Source organism: Salvelinus sp. IW2-2015, linkage group LG28, assembly GCF_002910315.2.
Source record: "Salvelinus sp. IW2-2015 linkage group LG28, ASM291031v2, whole genome shotgun sequence".
Classification (NCBI taxonomy): Eukaryota; Metazoa; Chordata; class Actinopteri; order Salmoniformes; family Salmonidae; genus Salvelinus; species Salvelinus sp. IW2-2015.
In genome coordinates this window covers 2,465,004-2,487,549 of record NC_036868.1, presented here as the reverse complement: position 1 = coordinate 2,487,549, position 22,546 = coordinate 2,465,004, and the positions used below count along the sequence as shown (strand labels likewise).

The following is a 22,546-nucleotide window of genomic DNA, read 5'->3' as shown; positions in this document are numbered from 1 at the left end:
TGTTTGCGCACTTCCAAGGTATTTGTACGTAGTATGTTTATCAATTATTCCCATAGGCGCTACTGGTGGAGGGGGGGGATCATCATGCGTGCAGGAACGTAATTACGTGGCAACAATTCACCTTTATGGAAAGCGGACCCTAGTTTTGTAGAAGAAGCAGGTAAGTTCTCACGAATGGTTCATCTCATTCAACCTCCTTGTACATTTGTCTGATAATTAAACTTCACCAGAACATGCAGGGATTTTTGTATACTATACTCAAATAAGTGAAGCTGTGTTTTCCTATAGGAATTGTTGAGGGAGTGAAACTTGCTTGGCCACTTCATTAGCAGCACTTAAGTGCTGATTGTTGTCAATTTGACTTATACCGGAGCAGAAGACTATGAATTCTTCAATATGTGGATAATAAAGATGGAGGATTGACTTCTGAAGTATAGGAGAATATCATCCCACATGTAGTGATAATGGTATGAGAGGAAGAGTTTAATCAGTATAGGAGCAGCGAATTACATGTTCTGCCTTGGAGGTAGTGCTAAAGGTCTAGTTGACAGAAGTATAACGTTGAGGAGAGGCCGTCCCCTTGTGCGAGCAGTGCTCGGAAAAATAGGGAATGGACCTGAGGGTATGACAACACTAGACACCATAGCAACAGGGTTAGCATATAACACACTAACCATATCGGTAAAATTATTTTCCCAAAATGGCAGCCCACAAGTACTGCCATTCAAGCCTGTTAAAAAGTATTTCTCTGCATCTATTGTAGAGACAGCACAGCACACAGTGTGTCCAATTGTTGTGTTTCATGTACTACCTGCATTAATCATCTGACATTGTCAGCTGCAAGGTGAGCTCTCATAAAACCTGACTGGTACATCTGATTCAACTTATGCAAATACTTTTCCATCTATAACGACAACATTTCTTTAGACAATTTTTGTTCAGAATGAATTAAAGATATCGGACGATAATTTGCACAATCTGTGTGATCTTTACCTTTCTTTGGCAGTAGAGAGATTAATGCAGAGTTAGTATGCTTATGAAAAAAATACCTTGTCGATGGCTGGATGAATTTACTCCAATAATACTGGTCCTAAAATGGCCCAAAAATGTAGTAACAGTTGCGGTGGAATGCCATCCGGTCCAGGTGATTTACCCTTTTTAGCACCTTTCAGTGCTGACTCCAGTTCCTCTAATGAGATGGGTCGGCCCAGACCCGCAGATTGCTTCTCATCCAGTACGGGCAAATCAAGTTAATCGAAAAACTGCTTGCGTTTGTCTGGTTCAAACTGSATAGAAGATTTATATAACTCCTGGTAAAAAGAGTGAAATGTTGCATTCATTTCCTGTGGATCAGAAAGTAAGCCTTTAGATGGGGATTGAATAGATTCTATAGAAGTACAAGATTCACTTTTTAAATTTTAAGACTAGAAGCCTGCTTGGTTTGCTCCCATTAAAATAATAGTTCTCCCTCACTCTATTCATGATGAACTCAGCTCTCCTCCTTAATGAATTATTCAGTTCCAGTTTAACCACCCTCAATATATTGCTGACATTATTAGAGTAATTCCTTTTCAGATTCTGTTCAAGTCATTAAAAATGTTTCTCCGATAACTTGATTCTGTGATTCCTGGCTTTATTGAGCTGAGATGCAAAATATATGACGTGAAGTCTCTGATAAACCCTTTAGTAGCCATCCATGTAAACGTTGAGTCCTCTACAGAGTCCTTGTTTTCTGCTAAGAATTCCACTACTTTAGCTTGAAATTCAACCACAAACAATTTGTTTTGAAGAAGGGTCGTATTAAAACGCCAAAGTTTTGTTTTATTCACCTTAAAGCTCACATCCACTTGGGTAACCAGGGGATTATGCTCTGAAAGAGTCACAGGCAATATTTGTATTGGCGCGATGCACATACTTAGAGTCAGGGCGCAACTTTTGTTTTAGAAGTGAGGGGGACATCATTTWAAAAAATGTGTCTTATTTTCTTCAGTCGGATAAACAGTCCAAACAGCCGACACGACCGCTTGGAGGCGTCCGCATGGTGCTAATGCACACAGTTGCCTCGTTTTATATCACATTCAATGATAAAACTGGGGTGGACATAAATGCAATTATTTATTGTTTATTTCACCAGGTAGGCTAGTTGAGAACAAGTTCTCATTTACAACTGCGACCTGGCTAAGATAAAGCAAAGCAGTTCGAAACATACAACAACACACAGTTACACATGGAATAAACAAACATACAGTCAATAATACAGTAGAAAAAAAGTCTATATACAGTGTGTGCAAATGAGGTAAGGCAATAAATAGGCCATGGTGCCGAAGTAATTACAATATACCAATTAAACACTGGAGTGATAGATGTGCAGAAGATGAATGTGCAAGTAGAGAAACTGGGGTGCAAAGGAGCAAGATAAATTAATAAATACAGTATGGGGATGAGGTAGTTGGATGGGCTYTGTACAGGTGCAGTGATCTGTGAGCTCGTCTGACAGCTGGTGCTTAAAGCTAGTGAAGGAGATATGAGTCTCCAGCTTCAGTGATTTTTGCAGTTTGTTCCCATCATTGGCAGGAGAGAACTGGAAAGAAAGGCGGCCAAAGGAGGAATTGGCTTTGGGGGTGACCAGTGAGATATACCTGCTGGAGCGCGTGCTACGGGTGGGTGTTGTTATGGTGACCAGTGAGCTGAGATAAYGTGGGGCTTTACTTAGCAAAGACTTGTAGATGACCTGGAGCCAGTGGGTTTTGCGACGAGTATGAAGCAAGGGCCAGCCAACGAGAGCATACAGGTCGCAGTGGTGGGTAGTATATGGGGCTTTGGTGACAAAACGGATGGCACTGTGATAGACTGCACCCAATTTGTTGAGTAGAGAGTTGGAGGCTATTCTGTAGATGACATCGCCGAAGTCGAGGATCGGTAGGATGGTCAGTTTTACGAGGGTATGTTTGGCAGCATGAGTGAAGGATGCTTTGGTGCGAAATAGGAAGCCGATTCTAGATTTAATTTTGGATTGGAGATGCTTAATGTGAGTCTGGAAGGAGAGTTTACAGTCTAGCCAGACACCTAGGTATTTGTAGTGGTCCACATATTCAGAACCGTCCAGAGTAGTGATGCTGGACAGTCGGGCAGGTGTGGGCAGCGATCGGTTGAAGAGCATGCATTTAGTTTTACTTGCATTTAAGAGCAGTTGGAGGCCACGGAAGGAGAGTTGTATGGCATTGAAGCTCGTCTGGAGGTTAGTTAACACAGTGTCCAAAGAAGGGCCAGAAGCACACAGAATGGTGTCGTCTACATAGAGGTGGATCGGAGAGTCACCAACAGCAAGAGCGACATCATTGATGTATACAGAGAAGAGAGTCGGCCCGAGAATTGAACACTGTGGCACCCCCATAGAGACTGCCAGAGGTCTGGACAACAGGCCCTCCGATTTGACACACTGAACTCTATCAGAGAAGTAGTTGGTGAACCAGGTGAGGCAGTCATTTGAGAAACCAAGGCTGTTGAGTCTMCCGATAAGAATGTGGTGATTGACAGAGTCGAAAGCCTTGGCCAGGTCGATGAATATGGCTGCACAGTAATGTCTCTTATCAATGGCGGTTATGATATCGTTTAGGACCTTGAGTGTGGCTGAGGTGCACCCATGACTAGCTCTGAAACCAGATTGCATAGTGGAGAAGGTACAGTGGGATTCGAAATGGTCGGTAATCTGTTTGTTAACTTGGCTTTCGAAGACCTTAGAAAGGCAGGGTAGGATAGATATAGGTCTGTAGCAGTTTGGGTCTAGAGTGTCTCCCCCTTTGAAGAGGGGGATGATCTCTGCAGCTTTCCAGTCTTTGGGAATCTCAGACAATACGAAAGAGAGGTTGAACAGGCTAGTAATAGGGGTTGCAACAATTTCGGGTAGATCATTTTAGAACGAGAGGGTCCAGATTGTCTAGCCCGGCTGATTTGTAGGCGTCCAGTTTTGCAGCTCTTTCAGAACATCAGCTATCTGGAAAAGTTGCATATCACAGGGGCTATTCGATTTTAATGCAGAACGCCACAGGATGTTTTTGTGCTGGTCAAGGGCAGTCAGGTCTGGAGAGAACCAAGGGTTATATCTGTTCCTGGTTACAAAAAAATTGAATGGGGCATGCTTATTTAAAATGGTGAGGAAGTCACTTTTAAAGAATAACCAGGCATCCTCTACTGACGGGATGAGGTCAATATCCTTCCAGGATACCCGGACCAGGTCGATTAGAAAGGCCTGCTCACTGAAGTGTTTTAGGGAGTGTTTGACAGTGATGAGGTGTGGTCGTTTGACCGCAGACCCATTATGGATGCAGGCAATGAGGCAGTGATCTCTGCGATCTTGGTTGAAAAGAGCAAAGGTGTATTTGGAGGGCAAGTTGGTTAGGATGATATCTATGAGGGTGCCCGTGTTTACGGATTTGGGGTTGTACCCGGTAGGTTCATTTATAATTTGTGTGAGATTGAGGGCATCAAGCTTAGATTGTAGGATGGCTGGGGTGTTAAGCATGTCCCAGTTTAGGTCACCTAGCAGCACGAGATCTGAAGCAATCAATTCACATATTGTGTCCAGGGCACAGCTGGGGCAGAGGGTGGTCTGTAGCAAGCAGCAACGGTGAGAGACTTGTTCCTGGACAGGAGGATTTTTAAAAGTAGAAGCTTGAATTGTTTGGGCACAGACCTGGATAGTAGGACAGAACTCTGCAGGCTATTTCTGCAGTAGATTGCAACTCCGCCCCCTTTGGCAGTTCTATCTTGTCGGAAAATGTTAGCGTTAGGGATGGAAATTTCAGGGTTTTTGGTGGTCTTCCAGAGCCAGGATTCAGACACGTCTAGGACATCCCTGTTGGCCGAGTGTGCTAAAACAGTCAATAAAACAAACCTAGAGAGGAGGCTTCTAATGTTAACATGCATGAAACCAAGGCTATTACGGTTACAGAAGTCAACAAATGAGAGCACCTGGGGATTAGGAGTGGAACGAGGCACTGGTCGTCTAGTACGTTTGGAACAGAGGGTAAAGGGAGCAGGTTTCTGTGCGCGATAGAATAGATTCAAGGCATAATGTACAGACAAAGGTATGGTAGGATGTGAGTACATTGGAGGTAAGCCTAGGCATTGTGTTACGATGAGAGAGATATTGTCTCTAGAAACATTTAAACCAGCTGTTCTCACCACATGTGTGGTAGGTGGAACTAACGGGTTGGCTGAGCCATATTGAGCAGGGCTAGAGGCTCTACAGTGAAATAAGACAATAATCACTAACCAGAACAGCAATGAACAAGGCATATTGACATTAGGGAGAGGTATGCGTAGCCGAGTGATCATAGGAGTCCAGTGAGTAGTTAGGCTGGCTGGAGACACGGCGATTCCGACAGCTAGCAGGCCGGGGCTAGAAAGCTAGCAGAAGGGCCTTAGAGGGACGTCYCGACAGAGGAAGTCTGTTATAGCCTCCTCATGCGGTTACGTCGAATAGACCAGTCATGATGGAGTAATAGGGTTCCGTGTAGCAAAGGGGTTCAGTCCAATTGGCAAAATAGTTATAGTGGCCCAAGAAATTGGCCGATTGATCTCTCGAGCTAACAGTCCAATATGCTCTAGACAGCTAGCGGGCCGCGGCTAGCAGGCTAGCAGATGGGCATTCAGGGGACGTCGCGACGGAGGGGCTTGTTGAAGAGGAAAAAACCCTCGGGCAGATTACGTCGGTAGTCCAGTCGTGATGGATAAGCAGGGCTTCGTGTAGTAAAAGGGGTCCAAGCCAATTGGCAAAATAGGTATAGTGGCCCAAAAAATTGGCCGATGGACCTATTCAGCTAACAGTCCGACATGCTCTAGACAGCTAGCGGGCCGCGGCTAGCAGGCTAGCAGATGGGCATTCAGGGGACGTTGCGATGTAGGAGCCAGTTGAATAAGCCCCTCGGGCAGATTACGTCGGTAGTCCAGTCATGAAGATGCTCCGTACCGGCAGGAAAAGGGGTCCGGGGCAGGCCAATTGGCAAAATAGGTATTGCAGAGTGGCTGATGGACCTCTTCAGCTAGCCGGGAGATGGGCCTAGCACGGGCTAACTCCAGGCTAATTGGTGCTTGCTTCGGGACAGAGACATTAGCCGGGAGTAGCCATTCGGATTGCAGCTAGCTAGCTGCGATGATCCAGGTGAAAAGGTTCAGAGCTTGRYATAGGAATCRGGGGATATGGAGAGAAAATAGGTCCGGTATGCTCTGGTTTGAATCGCGTTGTGCAAATTGGCGAGAGTTTTCTGAGCTAAAGGTTAGCTGATGACCGCTAGCTGTGGTTAGCTGACTAGTAGCTAGTAGCAAGTTAGCTGGCTGGCTTCTGTTGGGGGATTCCGGTTCCGAAGTAAAGAAAAATACTTTAGAAAAAAGCAGATCCGCACCACATTGGGTGAGGCGGGTTGCAGGAGATTATTTTGAAGTTGAGGTTTAGAACATTTTTTAAAAGGATATGCGAAGYAAAAGACAGAAAAATATGTATACATGGAACATGACGAGGACAAAGACGTCTGACAGCTACGCCATCTTGGAAAACTCCAATGTGGGGGGGACAGACCCCCCCTCTCTGTTTCTGAGAAGCGTGATATCCACACAACTTAGCTATGTAGGTCTCCAGAACTTGGGCCTATCCCTCCTAAATAAAATCTATTCCAATCAGGTTATCCAAACAAAATTACTAGAAAGCAGAAAAAAAATAAAGGCGATATAACCAAGAGTAATGACACTTGTGAAGCTGTGCAGCCAAACTTGAAAATAAAACCTGGCTACAGTGGTTTAGGGAAATAGGGACACAAAGAAGTGGTTAATGTTAATCACCCAAAAAGCGATCAACACCAAGCCCTACTAATCACGTTCCAACTTTAACATACCTCCATTTAAATATCAATAAAACGTTAGGTAGTGTCACGATCGTCGTATAGAGGAGAAGGAGAAGAGGACCAAGGTGCAGCGTGGTAAGTGTTCATATTATTTTATAAAATACGCAACACTTGACAAAACAACAAACACGACAAACGAACAGTCCTGAAAGGTGAAACAAACACTAAACAGGAAACAACCACCCACAAACACATGTGGGAACAGGCTACCTAAATATGATTCTCAATCAGAGACAATGATAGACAGCTGCCTCTGATTGAGAACCATACCAGGCCAAACACACAGAAATACAAAACAAGGACAACATAGAACACCAGACATAGAATGCCCACCCAAACTCACGCCCTGACCAACCAAAATAGAGACATAAAAAGGATCTCTACGGCGTGACAGGTCAAGGGCAAATCCAGGGGTTCAAAGAGTGAAGACATTACCATATTTTATTAAATCTGGTACTTAATAATAATAATAAAATCAAATAAAGCATCCAAAATAAAGTCAACAGGTTGAACTAGCCRCCAGCTCCAGCTAGCCAGCTAATGTTATTCCTTAGTTCCAACAATGAGGGAAATCATCCTTCATATTCGGACCCGGTACTAGGATAAGTTCCTGTCCAAAACCAAAGATAGATAAGAGTTGAGTAGTCAACTAAACGTTAGCTAGCCGCTTAGCTGTATCTTTAGCTCCCAGCTGCTCCCGTTTCATTCTGGGACTCCATGTCATCCTGCAGCTCAATATTAGGAAGGTATTCTTAATGTCTTGTACACTCAGTTTATATGTATGTTGGTTCTGATCATAGGGAAAAGACTGTGACAAAGCGAGTGATGGGAGCTTGAGTACAGCTAGAGTTAGAGTTAGGAAAATGTATTTAAGTGACACTCCACAATGATACAATAATACAAAATACAKATTTTTATTTAAATCATATTGTGGACTATTCAAATGGAATTTTGAGACACTAAAAACAGGCTTTGGCGCAGGCATTTACATTATTGTTACCTAAACTAATTACACATAATTTATTATTTTCATTTTCAAGACGGTAAAAATGTGTATTTTCTGGACAGCTGACAAAAAAAAATCATCCTTTAATTTTGTTGTTTAACCCACACTACAGAAAGGCATGACTTTCAGTTTCAATGGAACCATTGTTACAAAATGTACAGACACGTTTATCTAGGGGAGTGTTTGTGTATCGACCAGTTTCAATAGCGAGAGACGCCACTCCACATCTACAATTTACAAAAGAGCTTTGATATGGATGAAACGATGCGTACAGAGGGCTCTGTCACAAAAGGTCATTTAAAAGGCAGTGGGTGCTCAGATTGTCACTTTCAGGTTAGTCTATCAGCTGGTATCACTTTAGTTCATTGCTCTCTAATAAAATTGCTGATTCAAAAGCATTACGGTCATTTCTAGAATACACTGTCTGTTATCAGTGAGCTGAGTCATATGGATGGAGTTAAAAAGCCTTTGACATGGTAAAGCCTTTGACATGGTATACACAAAAACATTGTTGCAGTTGCAACAGCACTAGCCCATAAAAATGCACGTTTACATACTGTACGGGGCGGGGTGACAGGTAGCCTAGTGGTTAGAGCGTTGGACTTGTTACCAAAAGTTTGCAAGATCAAATCCCAGAGCTGACAAGGTAAAAATCTGCTGTTCTGCCCCTGAACAAGGCAGTTAACCCACTGTTCCTAGGCCGTCARTGTAAATAAGAATTTGTTTTTAAAACTTACTTGCCTAGTTAAATAAAGGTAAAATAAAGAAATTGGCATGCTGCAAAATCTCTGCCAATTTAAAAAAAACTACATAGCCACTGCCGTAGAGTTTTCCAGCTATGTGATTGTGACCACTCATACACACACACAGTCCCCCCCTCTCCCCACAAACACCAGCAAACAAACACACAGGGGCAACAAAGGGACATACATATTGACAGGCTGTGTAGATAACACTGACCTCTCTCAAAGCTCTGTGGATAAAAGAATCAACAGGGATGGATGAATATCAGATCATCTGATCTGGGCTTTGACACCAGAGGGCTCAAACTCCAAAGCAACGCCGACAGTGGAAGACTGGCAGGGGGCTGAATGCTGACTCTCTCGCTCTTTTTACCCCATCCTTTCCGTCTCTTTTCCTCCCTTCCTCTCTCCTTATATCTCTGCCCTTCTGTCCTTCTCGCTCTCTGTCTCTCACTCCTTCCATCCCCCTCTATTGCTATTGCTCCCTCCTTCCCCTTATCTCTCTCCCTCCCCCTCTCTCCTCTCTTCTCGAGCTGTCTGTCAGATAACACATGGGATTCTTTGTGCCCATAGAGATAAACTAGAAAAGGAGAGTAGCAGAGTTGTGCCGAGGCTGAGACGACTCCCTGCTGTTCACCCCGGCCTTCTGCCTGACCCTCCTTTGACAGATTCATTTACACTGACAGCTCCAAGGAGCTATGCCCTCAATAGCTTCAGTTAAATTGGAGTTTGGAAGTGGATGATTTCAATAGTTCATATGATATGGCAGAGGCAGGAGGGAAATATCTAAACGGGATCCTTGGGACGTCCCAACTCTGACGCCACCCCATTGAAGTTAAAATGTAAAATAGTTAAGGTAAGGGTTAAGGTAAGGGTTTGGTAAGGGATATAGTTAAGGTTAGGGTTAGGGTAAGGGTAGGGTTTGTTTTTTGTTTTTTGAAAAGTGCTGTTGGGTTTACTGCTAACTAACCTTTATCGTGTCTAATTTCATTTTATACATGATAAACCATAACCCTYCCCTTACCCATGTAAAGAATGATCTGTATTCAGAAATTATTCAGCTAGCATTCAGAATCAAACCAGAATTCCCTGAAATCAATACGCTCAGTCTCTGAATCACAAATGAAAACGATAAATCACATATTTGTTTTAGTTCAGAAACAATGTCTGTCTTCCAATTGAAAGTAACTGTTCAATTCACATCATTCCAAAACCAGCAAGAAATCACAAATAAGCAAACATCCAAATAATCCAGCTGTGAGAAATGAAACAAGTATTGATTTGACCTCTTCACTTGATAGTCTTCATAATAATCCAAAGGAATGAAAAGTCCACAAGAAAACCCCCCAAACATATAAGTAGGCCTTTTTTAAACTATACTGTAAATGCTTTTTTAAACTATACTGTAAACGCTTTTTTAAACTATACTGTAAACGCTTTTTTAAACTATACTGTAAACGCTTTTTTAAACTATACTGTAAACGCTTTTTTAAACTATAATGTAAACGCTTTTTTAAACTATACTGTAAATCCCAAGGCTTTTAAAACTACACTGTTGACCCCAAGGCTTTAAAAAACAACACTGTAAACCCCAAGTCTTTTTAAACTATACTGTAAACCCCAAGTCTTTTTAAACTATACTGTAAACCCCAAGTCTTTTTAAACAACACTGTAAACCCCAAGTCTTTTTAAACTATACTGTAAACCCAAAGTCTTTTTTTAACTACACTGTACACTCCAAGCTTTTTTAAACTATACAGTAAACCCCAAGTCTTTTTTAACTATGCTGTAAACCCCAAGTCTTTTTTTTTACTACACTGTAAACTCCAAGCTTTTTAAAACTATACAGTAAATCCCTATGCTTTCTTAAACTACACCATTGACCCCAAGGCTTTAAAAAAAATACACTGTAAACCCCAAGCTTTTTTTAACTATAAAGTAAACCCCAAGGCTTTTTAAACTACACTGTGAACCCCAAGTCAATTTTAACTCAAATGCAGTGTGCTCTACCGCTGGTAGATTTTTGGAATTGCTTTGAATATCTGTGTTTTTGCATGTACATTGAGTGATTGATTGATTTATCTTATGCTACACAAAGATAAAATAAAATCCATTTTAAACATAACTAATCCAGTAATTTAATTAGATTTTATGCACCCGTTACTGAAATGGTTGTTCCAGTTTTAATGGCGTAGGTAGTCTCCTCACACTGTTCGTAACCCTGGCAGTCATTATGAAAGCAGGTTGCGGGTGAATAGAAACTGTTGAATATCTTAACTCTGGCTGGATTCCAATAGGAATTACACATCATTTTGGAAGCCAGTATGATGTAACTTGCAGGTAGGGTTGCAAAATTCTGGTAAATTTCCCTGATTTTCTAGAAATCCCTATTGGAAAGAAGTTTGCAACCCAACTTGCAAGCCTGATGTGGCCTGTAAACCATGAGTTTCATGGCCACTGTATTGGGTTAAAGCTAGGCCTCAAAATAAGGCCTTATGAGATCTTTAATGTATTGTCATAAAGAGTGTAACTATAATGATAACATTCGCCTAGGAACTCTTGGTGAAGGCCACAGGACTGAAAACAAATACAGTCATGGGTGGTAACTCTACAAGTCACTCAGAAAGGCAAGGCACACTTGGAAATTATATTGGAGGCGTGGCTTAGTGGGGGGGTGACTCAAAATGTTTATGCTGACACAACTCAAATCTGGACCCCCTACAGCACAGGTGTCAAACTAATTTCACAGAGGGCAGAGTGTCTGTTGGTTTTCGCTCCGCCCTCCATACTGGATTGATGAATTAAGGTCACTAATTAGTAAGGAACTCCGCTCACAGGGTTTTCTAGGTCTTAATTGAAAGGAAATAACAAAAACCTGTAGACACTAGGCCCTCCATGGAAAGAGTTTGACAAACTTGCCCTGCATGATCACAGTGACTCTATTGGTTTGATTAATGACTACAAAATCACTTTAAGAAGTAACTGTACTCAGAAATAGTAAGTGCAATGGGTTTCCTCAGACGTTTTGAGTAATGACAGCACATTGGCGTTTACACTGTATAAACAGTTTCCTAGTTACAAAACTGTCTGACTACAACCTGTAGACAAGATGGCTTCCTTCCACTCAAACCAGGAAGTGAATATGGGTGTGGCTATGGAGTGCCTGGGTTGGAACTCACAACGTATACTCATAACAAGTAACCATAACACCTTCCGACTGGGCACAGACGTCATTTCAACGTCTAGTTTTGATTTAGTTTTGGTTGAGTTGTCAACTAATGTCAATTCAACGTAAAATCAACAAACATTTTAACCATGTCATTGGATTTAAGTTAAAAGTTGGGTGAAAAGAAATAAGATATTCCCTTACGTTGATGACTTTTTGAAAATCCAATCAGTTTTCCACATCGATTCAACGTCATTACATATAATTTTTGTTGTTGAAATGACATGGAAATTCAATCAGTTTTTGCCCAGTGGGTTGTTGGTTACAACGTCTACTTCAGCCCTAAAAAGATACGCACCACAAATCTGGAAATCACATGGTGCTTCTCTCTTCCATTCAGTTTAGATTGAGCCGTACAGCTGGATTGAGAAACTATAATGTTGGAGTGTCATGTTGTCACTTTAAATATCAAGATGAAATCAGACACAATCATCCTGATTTGGTCCCACAATCAGACAAGATCATATTTGCAATAACACATAATTTACCTCTGTCGTGTATCTCCCCATCTAGGAGGATACATGGACAAAGTATTACTCAGAGAGGGAACATGATATCGTGCCCACATTGCATCTACTTAGTGTGTCTTTTTGGAGTGGAGCTGACTGACACTGTAGCCCGTGTGCCATCTGCAGCAGCGCCCGCTCTGCCCTCGCTCTCCAGGGAGTGGGCACAGCTATCAGGAGCCATTAGTCTCCACGGTTACAGGCTGACCGGCCAAAGAGAGTCTCTCTCATTGGATGCGACACCGACTGGGCCTGTCGTTGGCTGGCTATTCTTCATTCTCTAGTCTCTACTCTCTCTTATACTGAGAGATAGTCCTCCAAAAGATATGCAGAGGGAAGTGGATGATTCAGCCGCTCTTTTTTCCTTCTTGTTTACTCATGTTACACATTTGCAGCTAAGAGCTGAATTGCAGTTAACTGTATACAGTACATAGCCCGTGCAGTCCTACAATTTATTTGAATAATCCAGGTTGCCCACAAATACATGTGGCTGGAAGCACAAGAATACAGTACATTCATTTTGATGCAGTGTATTTGACGATGTCATTTGCTCATGTTCCTCTCGCTTAAATAGATGTATGATTCAGTGAATGTAATGGAATCATTTGCTGATGGAATAAGTATGTCATTATGTTTCTTGAGGGATGCTTCAAGATGTCATAATGTTCCAGCTACATCATAATACCAAGGGAACCCATCAATTATTGGCTTTATGAAGTATAAATATTCGGACATCATAATGGCCTCGATGAAGTAGGCCTACAGGCACTTGCAGACTAAAGCGACAGGCGTGGTGGCCCATTAATTTTCAATGAAGCAAATTCTATCCAGAAGGAGCGGTTGGAGGTGCTCGGGCCCTTGGAAGCTGCTCAGCCGAGGCGAGAAAATAGGATTCTGCTCTATTTTCTGAAGCGGTGCCATCTTTGTTGAGCAGGACCAGCTAACTTGCCACTCTAGCAAATCATTGTTGTCTAATCTATTTTGGGGTTTATGATTTGTGTTGCATGTAAATACTTTTTTATGCATGCTTATGATGTTATAGCGATTCACTTTTCGCACATCGATAATGTTTGTTTATTTAGTTGCTATGGTCACCGTCGACTGTCGCCCTTGTGTGTGAAGGCACTAGCCACTTTGACTAGAGGGACAAGTGGGTAGTCAGCGAACATCCACAGCCCATAGCTCTGTGTCTGCACAGCTCTTAATAATGATCCGATGTCATAATGCCTCATATGATGTAATCATGCTCTGACATAACAATGCTCTTTATTTTTGATGTAACCTTTTACACAGGTTGTCTCATGGAGATTTAATCAAATCTCTTTTGCAAGAGAGACCTTTTGTCTCCTGATGTAATAATGCTCTGACATCACAACTACCTCTGTGCAGACGGACGCAGCGCTGATGTTCGACGCGGTGCACGTTGTGGCCGTGGCGGTGCAGCAGTCGCAGCAGATCACCGTCAGCTCGCTGCAGTGCAACCGCCACAAACCCTGGCGCTTCGGTGCGCGCTTCATCAGCCTCATCAAAGAGGTACCGTAGTGCAAAATGTTAAAGTTTCATTGACATACAGTATATGATGAATTGAGTGACTATGACTTCATGCAATCAAGCCATACTGTGTGCTGTAGTAGCATATACAACGTAAAATATACAGAGTATCTTTCATATATGCCTCCTAGTCTCTTCTATTCATTTGAATCCATGCCCTTTGAGACAGCTTTACCTGTAAAGCACTGTGTACACATATTATTCATTCTATTGCGCTGTAGCATTGTCAACACATACTGTACATGTTTGGCATGACAATGAATGAACACTGAGAGGAGTTGGCTAAAGCACAAACCGACTGGACCACCCAGCTACCAGCAACATCCCTGTTTGACCCAACAAACCCTGAACTCTTGGACAGGAAACCAGGGGACAGTTCCATTTAAAATCAGTCAATTCAGGTGACACACTGGGCCTTTTCTAATCACCCCCTGGGTTGATGGTTTGAATGGAGCAGACCCCCCCACCCCCCCACAACTTCTGCTGAACACACCCCCTTTTCACCTTCAGTGGGTTATATATGCACCGTGTGAATCTGTGGCTGTGTTTACCTTTTTGTGTATGTGACGACATATCTGTGAGTGTAGATGCAGGTGCGTGTGTTACTATCCAGTGCCCTCCCTAATTAATGGGACAGTGAAGCTATTTTTCTTCTTTTGGCTCTATACTTCAACAGTTTAGATTTGAAATCAAACAACGACTATGAGGTTAAAGTGCCGACTGTCAGCTTTAACTTGAGGGGATTTTCATCCATATCGGGTGAACCGTTTAGAAATATCAGCACTTTACAGGGGAGAAGTCTGTTGAAACTCCTAACCCAATTTTGTTACACTCAAAAGAGGTGTGGAGAACATTACACAAGATATGTGGGATTTCACATCTTAAAGGTTACTCATCATTGTGGCACAATCCTAGGCTACAGATAGGAGGGAAGTCTGGGTACTGGAAACAATGGCTAATGAAAGGAATTCATATTATAGGTGATCTGTACAATGAAGAGGTTTCAATGTCGTACTCAGATTTGGTACAACAATATGATGTGGGAGACAAGGGACATTTCTGGAAATATGAGTATGAATGTTTGTTGACCGGATATCAACAAAATCCAGGAAATAACCCAATAGCATTTTTTTACTCAATATTTAATCATCTGCAGAGTAAAGACTGTAAAAACCTCAGAACAATATGGCAAACTGACCTTAAACTTCTTATGGCTGCAATCCCGTTAACGGGATCGATATGACAACAGCCAGTTAAAAGTGCAGGGCGCCAAATTCAAACAACAGAAATCTCATAATTAAAATTCCTGAAACATACAAGAATCTTATACCATTTTAAAGGTAATCTTGTTGTCAATCCCACCACAGTGTCCGATTTCAATGAGGCTTTACAGCGAAAGCACCACAAACGATTATGTTAGGTCACCGCCAAATCACAGAAAAGCACAGCCATTTTTTCAGCCAAAGACAGGAGTCACAAAAAGCAGAAATAGAGATAAAATTAATCACTAACCTTTGATGATCTTCATCAGATGACACTCATAGGACTTCATGTTACACAATACATGTATGTTTTGTTTGGTAAAGTTCATATTTATATCAAAAAATCTCAGTCTACATTGGCGCGTTATGTTCAGTAGTTCCAAAAACATCCGGTGATTTTGCAGAGAGTCACATCAATTTCCAGAAATACTCATAATAAACGTTGATCAAGGATACAAGTGTTATACATGGAATTTTAGATCCACTTCTCCTTAATGCAACCGCTGTGTCAGATTTCAAAAAAGCTTTACGGAAAAAGCAAACCATGCAATAATCTGAGGTCGGTGCTCAGAGCCCAATCAAGACAAAAAGATATCCGCCATATTGTGCAGTCAACAGAAGTCAGAAATAACATTATAAATATTCACTTACCTTTGATGATCTTCATTAGAATGCACTCCCAGGACTCCCAGTTCCACAATAAATGTTTGATTTGTTCGATAATGTCCATCATTTATGTCCAAATAGCTACTTTTGTTACCGCGTTTGGTAAACAAATCAAAACTCACGAAGCGCGTTCACTAGTTGCAGACGAAATGTCAAAAAGTTCCATTACAGTCCGTAGAAACATGTCAAACGATGTATAGAATCAATCTTTAGGATGTTTTTAACATAAATCTTCAATAATGTCCCAACCGGAGAATTCCTTTGTCTTCAGAAAAAGCAAATGGAACGGGGGCTACCTCTCATGTGAATGCGCGTGACCAGCTCTTGGCACTCTGCCAGACCTCTGACTCAATCCCCTCTCATTCAGCCCCCCTTTACAGTAGAAGCCTCAAACAAGTTTCTAAAGACGGTTGACATCTAGTGGAAGCCTTGGGAAGTGCAACATAACCAATATCCCACTGTATCTTCAATAGGGGCTGAGTTGAAAATCGACCAACCTCAGATTTCCCACTTCCTGGTTGGATTTTTTCTCAGGTTTTTGCCTGCCATATGAGTTCTGTTATACTTACAGACATCATTCAAACAGTTTTAGAAACTTCAGAGTGGTTTCTATCCAAATATACTAATAATATGCATATATTAGCAACTGAGACTGAGGAGCAGGCAGTTTACTCTGGGCACCTCTGGGCACCTTATTCATCCAAGCTACTCAATACTGCCCCCAGCCATAAGAAGTTAACCTTTACAGGATGGGTGTCCCTAAACCGGGACGGTTGTTGCTAATGTGCGCTAATGTGACAAGAATTACGTTTTATACAACAAAGTGCTGGAGTACAGAGCCAAAAGAAGATTTTTTTTTTACTGTCCCAATAATTACAGAGGGCACTGTGTGTGTGTGTGTGTGTGTGTGTGTGTGTGTGTGTGTGTGTGTGTGTGTGTGGTGTGGTGTGTGTGTTGTGTGTGTGTGTGTGTGTGTGTGTGTGTGTGTGTGTGTGTGTGGTGTGTGTGTGTGTGGTGGCCTATCACGCATAATAGAGACAGAGATAAGGAAGACATCTCTACCTGTCTGCATAACCATATCTCGGAGTGTGTCTATATCAAAGCCCCCTTAACATCTCTCGAATGCCAGTCACTAAGGTCACTAAGGTCAGCCATTCGCTTTGTAGACGAGCGCCGCTGTCATTGTGTGTGCGGTGTTATTGTAGATTATTTACAGAACGAACCATTGTACTTTCTTCCCTTTCTCCCTCTCTCCTCCCCTCCTCCCCCTCCCTCTCTCTCGCTCCATCTCTCATATCTCTCCTCACGCTGTCTCTCTGATCCTCCAATCACTTTGAAGTGAAACTTCAAGGACCACCAACCAACTTCACAGCGTAATGACCTCTTATACCTGTCAAACAAGCCTCCTCTCTGTTGTCTGTGTTGTGAAATGCAGACAGTGTGGAGAGAGCCAGATGGAACGGCTAGCTAATTGAAATGGAAACATTGCGGGGCTTTGGTTTTGGATCGAAATACAATGAAAGAGCATGTAGGATTATGGGTAATTGAGGGATACAATTTGGACACTTTGGATTGTTTTTTTAGTTGAATTGGGTGTGTGTGTGTTGTGTGTGTGTGTGTGTGTGTGTGTGTGTGTGTGTGTGTGGTGTGTGTGTGTGTGTGTGTGTGTGTGTGTGTGTGTGTGTGTGGTGTGTGTGTGTGTGTGTGTGCGCGCGTGTGCGCGTCTGTGTCTGTGTCTGTGTTTGTGTGTGTGTGCATGCGTGCGTGCGTGTGTGCGTCTGTCTGTGCGTGTGTGCGCGTGCGTGTCTGTGCGTGTGCGTGTGCGTGGCTCTGTGTGTGTGTGTGTGCGTGCGTGCGTGTCTGTGTGTACGTGTGTGTGGTGTGTGTGTGTGTTGTGTGTGTGTGTGTGTGTGTGTGGTGTGTGCGTGTGCGTGTGTGGTGTGTGTGTGTGTGTGTGTGTGTGTGTGTGTGTGTGTGTGTGGTGGTGTTGTGTCTCTCTATAGGCCCATTGGGATGGCTTGACTGGACGCATCCTCTTCAACAGAACCAACGGACTGAGGACAGACTTCGACCTGGACGTGATCAGTCTTAAGGAGGACGGACTGGAAAAGGTGTGTGTGTGTCTTTTCAACATTCCTTTGGATTTTCCTTCACTCTTTCCAAATACCTGTAGCTTACCTTTCTATGAGGTTATTAAGTTGTGTTTTAAACATACCAAGATATCTTTGAAAACAAAAGAAAACAAAACTCTAACCAAACTTGTGGTACATTTGGGAAAAGCTCTATGATTCAGGGCTGTAGCCAATAGCAGTATCGGAAGGGGAGGAGCATGTTAAAGTCATTCTGCTGAAGTGAAACTAAAGAAGGTAGCACAGAAAAGGTTTCTCAGACTCTTTAGACCTACTAGTCTCTCTGAACTAACTATACATTCTCCAGACCTCTTTCACAAACAGAAAGAACAGAGACAGCAATCACAGACACACGCAGGTGAGAGGAGACAACTGACTAACTACCGTGTTCATGTCTTTACCTGTTTTATGACTCATTTAGAATGATTTCCAATCTCTATGGTGAAACCATTTATCAAGATTAACTTGTATCATAATGACATTTTTACAACTAGTTTTGAATTTACACTCAAATACACTTAATGAATTATCAACTACGAGAGCTGAGAGATTCAAGGAATTGCTCAATGGTTTCACTTTTGGTCTCTGTCTAGATATGGCGTTATGCAACACTCTCCTGTCTGAAGAGAACTTCCTGTGCTCTATCTGTCTGGACGTGTTCACTGAGCCAGTGACCATTTCATGTGGACACAACTTCTGCATGGCCTGCATCAGAAAGTACTGGGACAGTGATGACCTGTGCCAATGTCCAATCTGTAGAAAGAAATTCGACAGGAGACCTGATATTTGCATCAATGCTTTCATTTCTGAGATGGCTGCTCAGTTCAGGAAGTCAGTTCAACTGAGAGCTAGCCGCAGCCCAGACCAAAACTTTGCCGAGCTTGGGAGAGTGGCCTGTGACGTGTGCACTGGGACGAAGCTGAAGGCTCTGAAGTCATGCCTGGTCTGTCTGACTTCATACTGTGAGACTCACCTGCAGATAGCCCCAGCCCTGAAGAGACATGAGCTGATTGACCCAGTAAAGAGGCTGGAAGACAGGATGTGTAAGGAGCATAACAAACCTCTGGACCTGTTCTGTAGGACTGATCAGATGTGTGTTTGTGTCCAGTGCAAGAAAACAGACCACAAGACTCACTACACTGTCCCTCTAGAGGAAGAGTATGGAAAAAAGAAGGCTCAGCTGGGGCAGACAGAGGCAGAAGTGCAGCAGATGATCCACGAGCGACTGCAGAAGGTTCAGGAAATGAAACACTCAGTAGAGATCAGCAAGAGAGAAGCAAAGAGAGAGATAGCAGACAGCGTGCAGGTCTTCACTGCTCTGGTGCGCTCCATTGAGAGAAGCCAGGTTGAGCTCATTGAGGTAGTTGAGGAGAAGCAGAAAGCAACCGAGAGGCGGGCTGAAGGACTCATTATAGATCTGGAGCAGGAAATCACTGATCTACGTAGGAGACGCAGTGAGCTGAAGCAGCTGTCACACACTGAGGACCACCTCCACCTCCTTCAGAGCTCCCCATCCCTCTGCAGCCTTCCACCTAACAAGGACTGGTCTGAGATCAGTGTTCACCACAGTCTGAGTGTGGAGACAGTGAGGAGAGCTATGTCTCAGCTGCATGAGACAATCAGGAGTGAAGTGAAGAAGTTGTGTGATGCTGAGCTGAAGTGGATGCAGCAGTGGTCAGTGGATGTCACTCTGGACCCTGATACAGCCCACCCCTCTCTCATCCTCTCTGAGGACAGGAAACAAGTCAGATATGGAATTAGAGAACAGAATCTCCCTGACAACCCAAAGAGGTTTTCAAAGGGTGCCAGTGTCCTGGGAAAAGATGGCTTCTCTGGGAGATTATACTATGAGGTGCAAGTCAAGGAGAAGACTAAATGGGATTTAGGAGTGGCCAAAGAGTCCATCAACAGGAAGAATGACATTTTCCTGGGTCCTGAGAATGGCTACTGGACCATATGGCTGAGGAACGCAAATGAATATGCAGCTAATGATGACCCAGCTGTCAACTTCCTCCTGAGAGAGAAGCCCCAGAAGGTGGGGGTGTTTGTGGATTATGAGGAGGGTCAGGTCTCCTTTTACGATGTGGAGGCCAGGTGTCATATCTACTCTTTCACTGGCTGCACCTTCACTGAGAGAATCTATCCATACTTCTGCCCCTGTCTTAATGATGGTGGTAAAAACTCTGCCCCTCTGATCATCACTCCTGTCAATCACACAGACTGAGGTTTTTGTAATGTATTTTATTTAAAAACATAATTATCACAACAAAATACATACACAGTACATATCATTAAAACAAATGTTTCCTTTGTGTTTTTGTGTTTTTGACTTTTCACCCCAAAAATAGTAAAATAAGTTAAATGTAAATGGTATGTATTGTTCTACTGTCCTCCATTTTGGTAAGAGTATTTTCACCACTGTATACAATACTTTGACTGTTTGCTTACCAATGTACTTTTTGCCCTGGTTTCTTGAATAATTACATTACTCAATTTCCTGGTTTCTCGTCATCAATATTTCTGATTGGTTCATATTGTTCAAGTATAATGACATAATTGAGAATAACTTTCTTCTAAAGACCATTTTGTTCTTAAGGAAAGGGGTGTTCTGTCTTAGGATGGCACAGTGCTGTGTACATAAATTACCATTAGGGATGAATGATATATCGGTGAACATATCGGAATTGGACGATATTAGCTAAAAATGCCAACATCGGATTCCGCTGATGTCTAGTTTAACGCCGATGGGCAAAACCGATGTCAAAGCTGACATGCATATCTATATAACGTAGGTACATGATGTAATAACGCCACGTAAAATATTGTGCTACACGTGCAACACAGCATCCCTAACCAAGCCCACAATGTCTGCTGTGTGGATCGAGCAGTCAACAAGTCGAGCAGTCATTTGAAAGAATAAGAAAATTTCAACGAGAAAACTCAAAAGGTGAAATCCATTAAAGCCAAGATAATGGAATTTATTGCCCTTGACAATCAACCGTTCTCTGTCGTGGGTGATGTTGGCCTTCACCGACTGGTCGAGCACCGGTACACACTATCACGTGCGCTATTTTTCAGATGTTGCCCTACCGGAGTTACACAGTAATAGTGTCACTGCTATTAGCTTCACGACATACATACTATGGAACGCCATTTGGGTCTTTGCGTGTCAAAAAAGACACAGTAGCACTGTCAAAGCTGTACAAAAAAGTCTGCAAACAAGCAAACACCGGACGCGAACGATGTGTTTGCAATACCGCGTTGGTAATAAAGCATAATTTGATTGACCACAACTTCTGGGGTAGCTAGCTTTAGCTTGGTACCTAGCTAGCACCAATACAACCAGCCTAAAAACAATGACCAGTAGAAACTGCAGTCAATTTCATTATTCTTGGCAATGATTTAGGAATCCTTGTGAGTAAGTATTAGCTAGGTTGCCACTTGTTGTTCGCCTATTGAAATTGAACTTCAGTTCATGAAAATAAATAGTTAGCCAGCTACTTAACCCTGTTGCCCAAAGCTAACGTTATAAGCAGCCAGTGAGACCTATCCCTTCAGTGATGCTGCTGTGTGCCTGTATGGGGCAACATACAGACAGAGACCTATCCTCAGTGATGCTGCTGTGAGCTACAGACATACAGAGACTTCAGTGATGCTGCTGTGAGGCTACAGACATACAGAGACCTATCCCTTCAGTGATGCTGCTGTGTGCCTATATGGGCAACATACAGACAGAGACCTAGCCTTCAGTGATGCTGCTGTGAGGCTACAGACATACAGAGACTTCAGTGATGCTGCTGTGAGGCTACAGACATACAGAGACCTATCCCTTCAGTGATGCTGCTGTGTGCCTGTATGGGGCAACATACAGACAGAGACCTAGCCTTCAGTGATGCTGCTGTGTACCTGTATGGGCTACAGACATACAGATACCTACCAAATGTGTGTTTACCAGTATTGGAGACGCGGAGGGATTTGTTAGCCAGAGAGTCTGTGATGTTGGTTGTCTTGCTCTTGTGTTCTCCGTCATGTTCAGGCCACTGGGAGGGTCCCACGTTCCTATCTGTGGGTGACACATTTCTCATGTGATAAAAATGGTAATTAGTGAAGCACGATATGACATTTTGGCCGATACCGATATCTGATATTTCCTTGCCAAAAAACGATAACCGATACCCGATATTGAAAATGTTAGTGTTCTTTTAAGCGTTCTAGTACAGTTAAATAGTTAACACACACACATGGACGCAGCGGTCTAAGGCACTGCATCTCAGTGCAATTGCGTCACTACAGTCCCTGGGTCGAATCCAGGCTGTATCACATCTGGCCATTATGGAGTCCCATAGGGTGGTGCACAATTGGCCCAGCTTCGTCTGGGTTTTGCCGGGAGGCCGTCATTCTAAATAAGAATTTGTTCTTAACTGACTTGCTTAGTTAAATAAAGGTTACACACACACACACAACACACACACACACACAACACACAAACACACACACAACACACACACACTGACCAAAAGTTATTTTGTTGGCATTTACGTATGTCCCAATCCTTCTG

At 42.8% G+C, this 22,546-nt stretch overlaps 2 protein-coding genes across 2 annotated transcripts in view; both read left to right on the top strand.

The window, feature by feature from the left end:
- LOC111954059 (glutamate receptor ionotropic, kainate 2) overlaps positions 1-22,546 on the top strand; it is a 132,280-nt gene that overhangs the window by 59,682 nt on the left and 50,052 nt on the right. The window contains exons 7-8 of the mRNA XM_070435734.1: positions 13,770-13,913; positions 17,863-17,970. Coding sequence (XP_070291835.1) covers positions 13,770-13,913; positions 17,863-17,970 — 252 coding nt within the window. The remainder of the gene's footprint in view (positions 1-13,769; positions 13,914-17,862; positions 17,971-22,546) is intronic.
- Positions 18,195-20,481, top strand: LOC111954360 (E3 ubiquitin-protein ligase TRIM39-like). Its single transcript, XM_023974033.3, has 2 exons — positions 18,195-18,346; positions 18,582-20,481. Exon 2 carries the CDS (start codon positions 18,584-18,586, stop codon positions 20,210-20,212), a length of 1,629 nt encoding a protein of 542 aa, XP_023829801.1. The 5' UTR covers positions 18,195-18,346; positions 18,582-18,583; the 3' UTR covers positions 20,213-20,481.

What these genes read in the sequence shown, in the direction of transcription:
- LOC111954360 (XM_023974033.3), top strand. Translation starts at nt 18,584, where the DNA reads ATGGCGTTATGCAACACTCTCCTGTCTGAAGAGAACTTCCTGTGCTCT.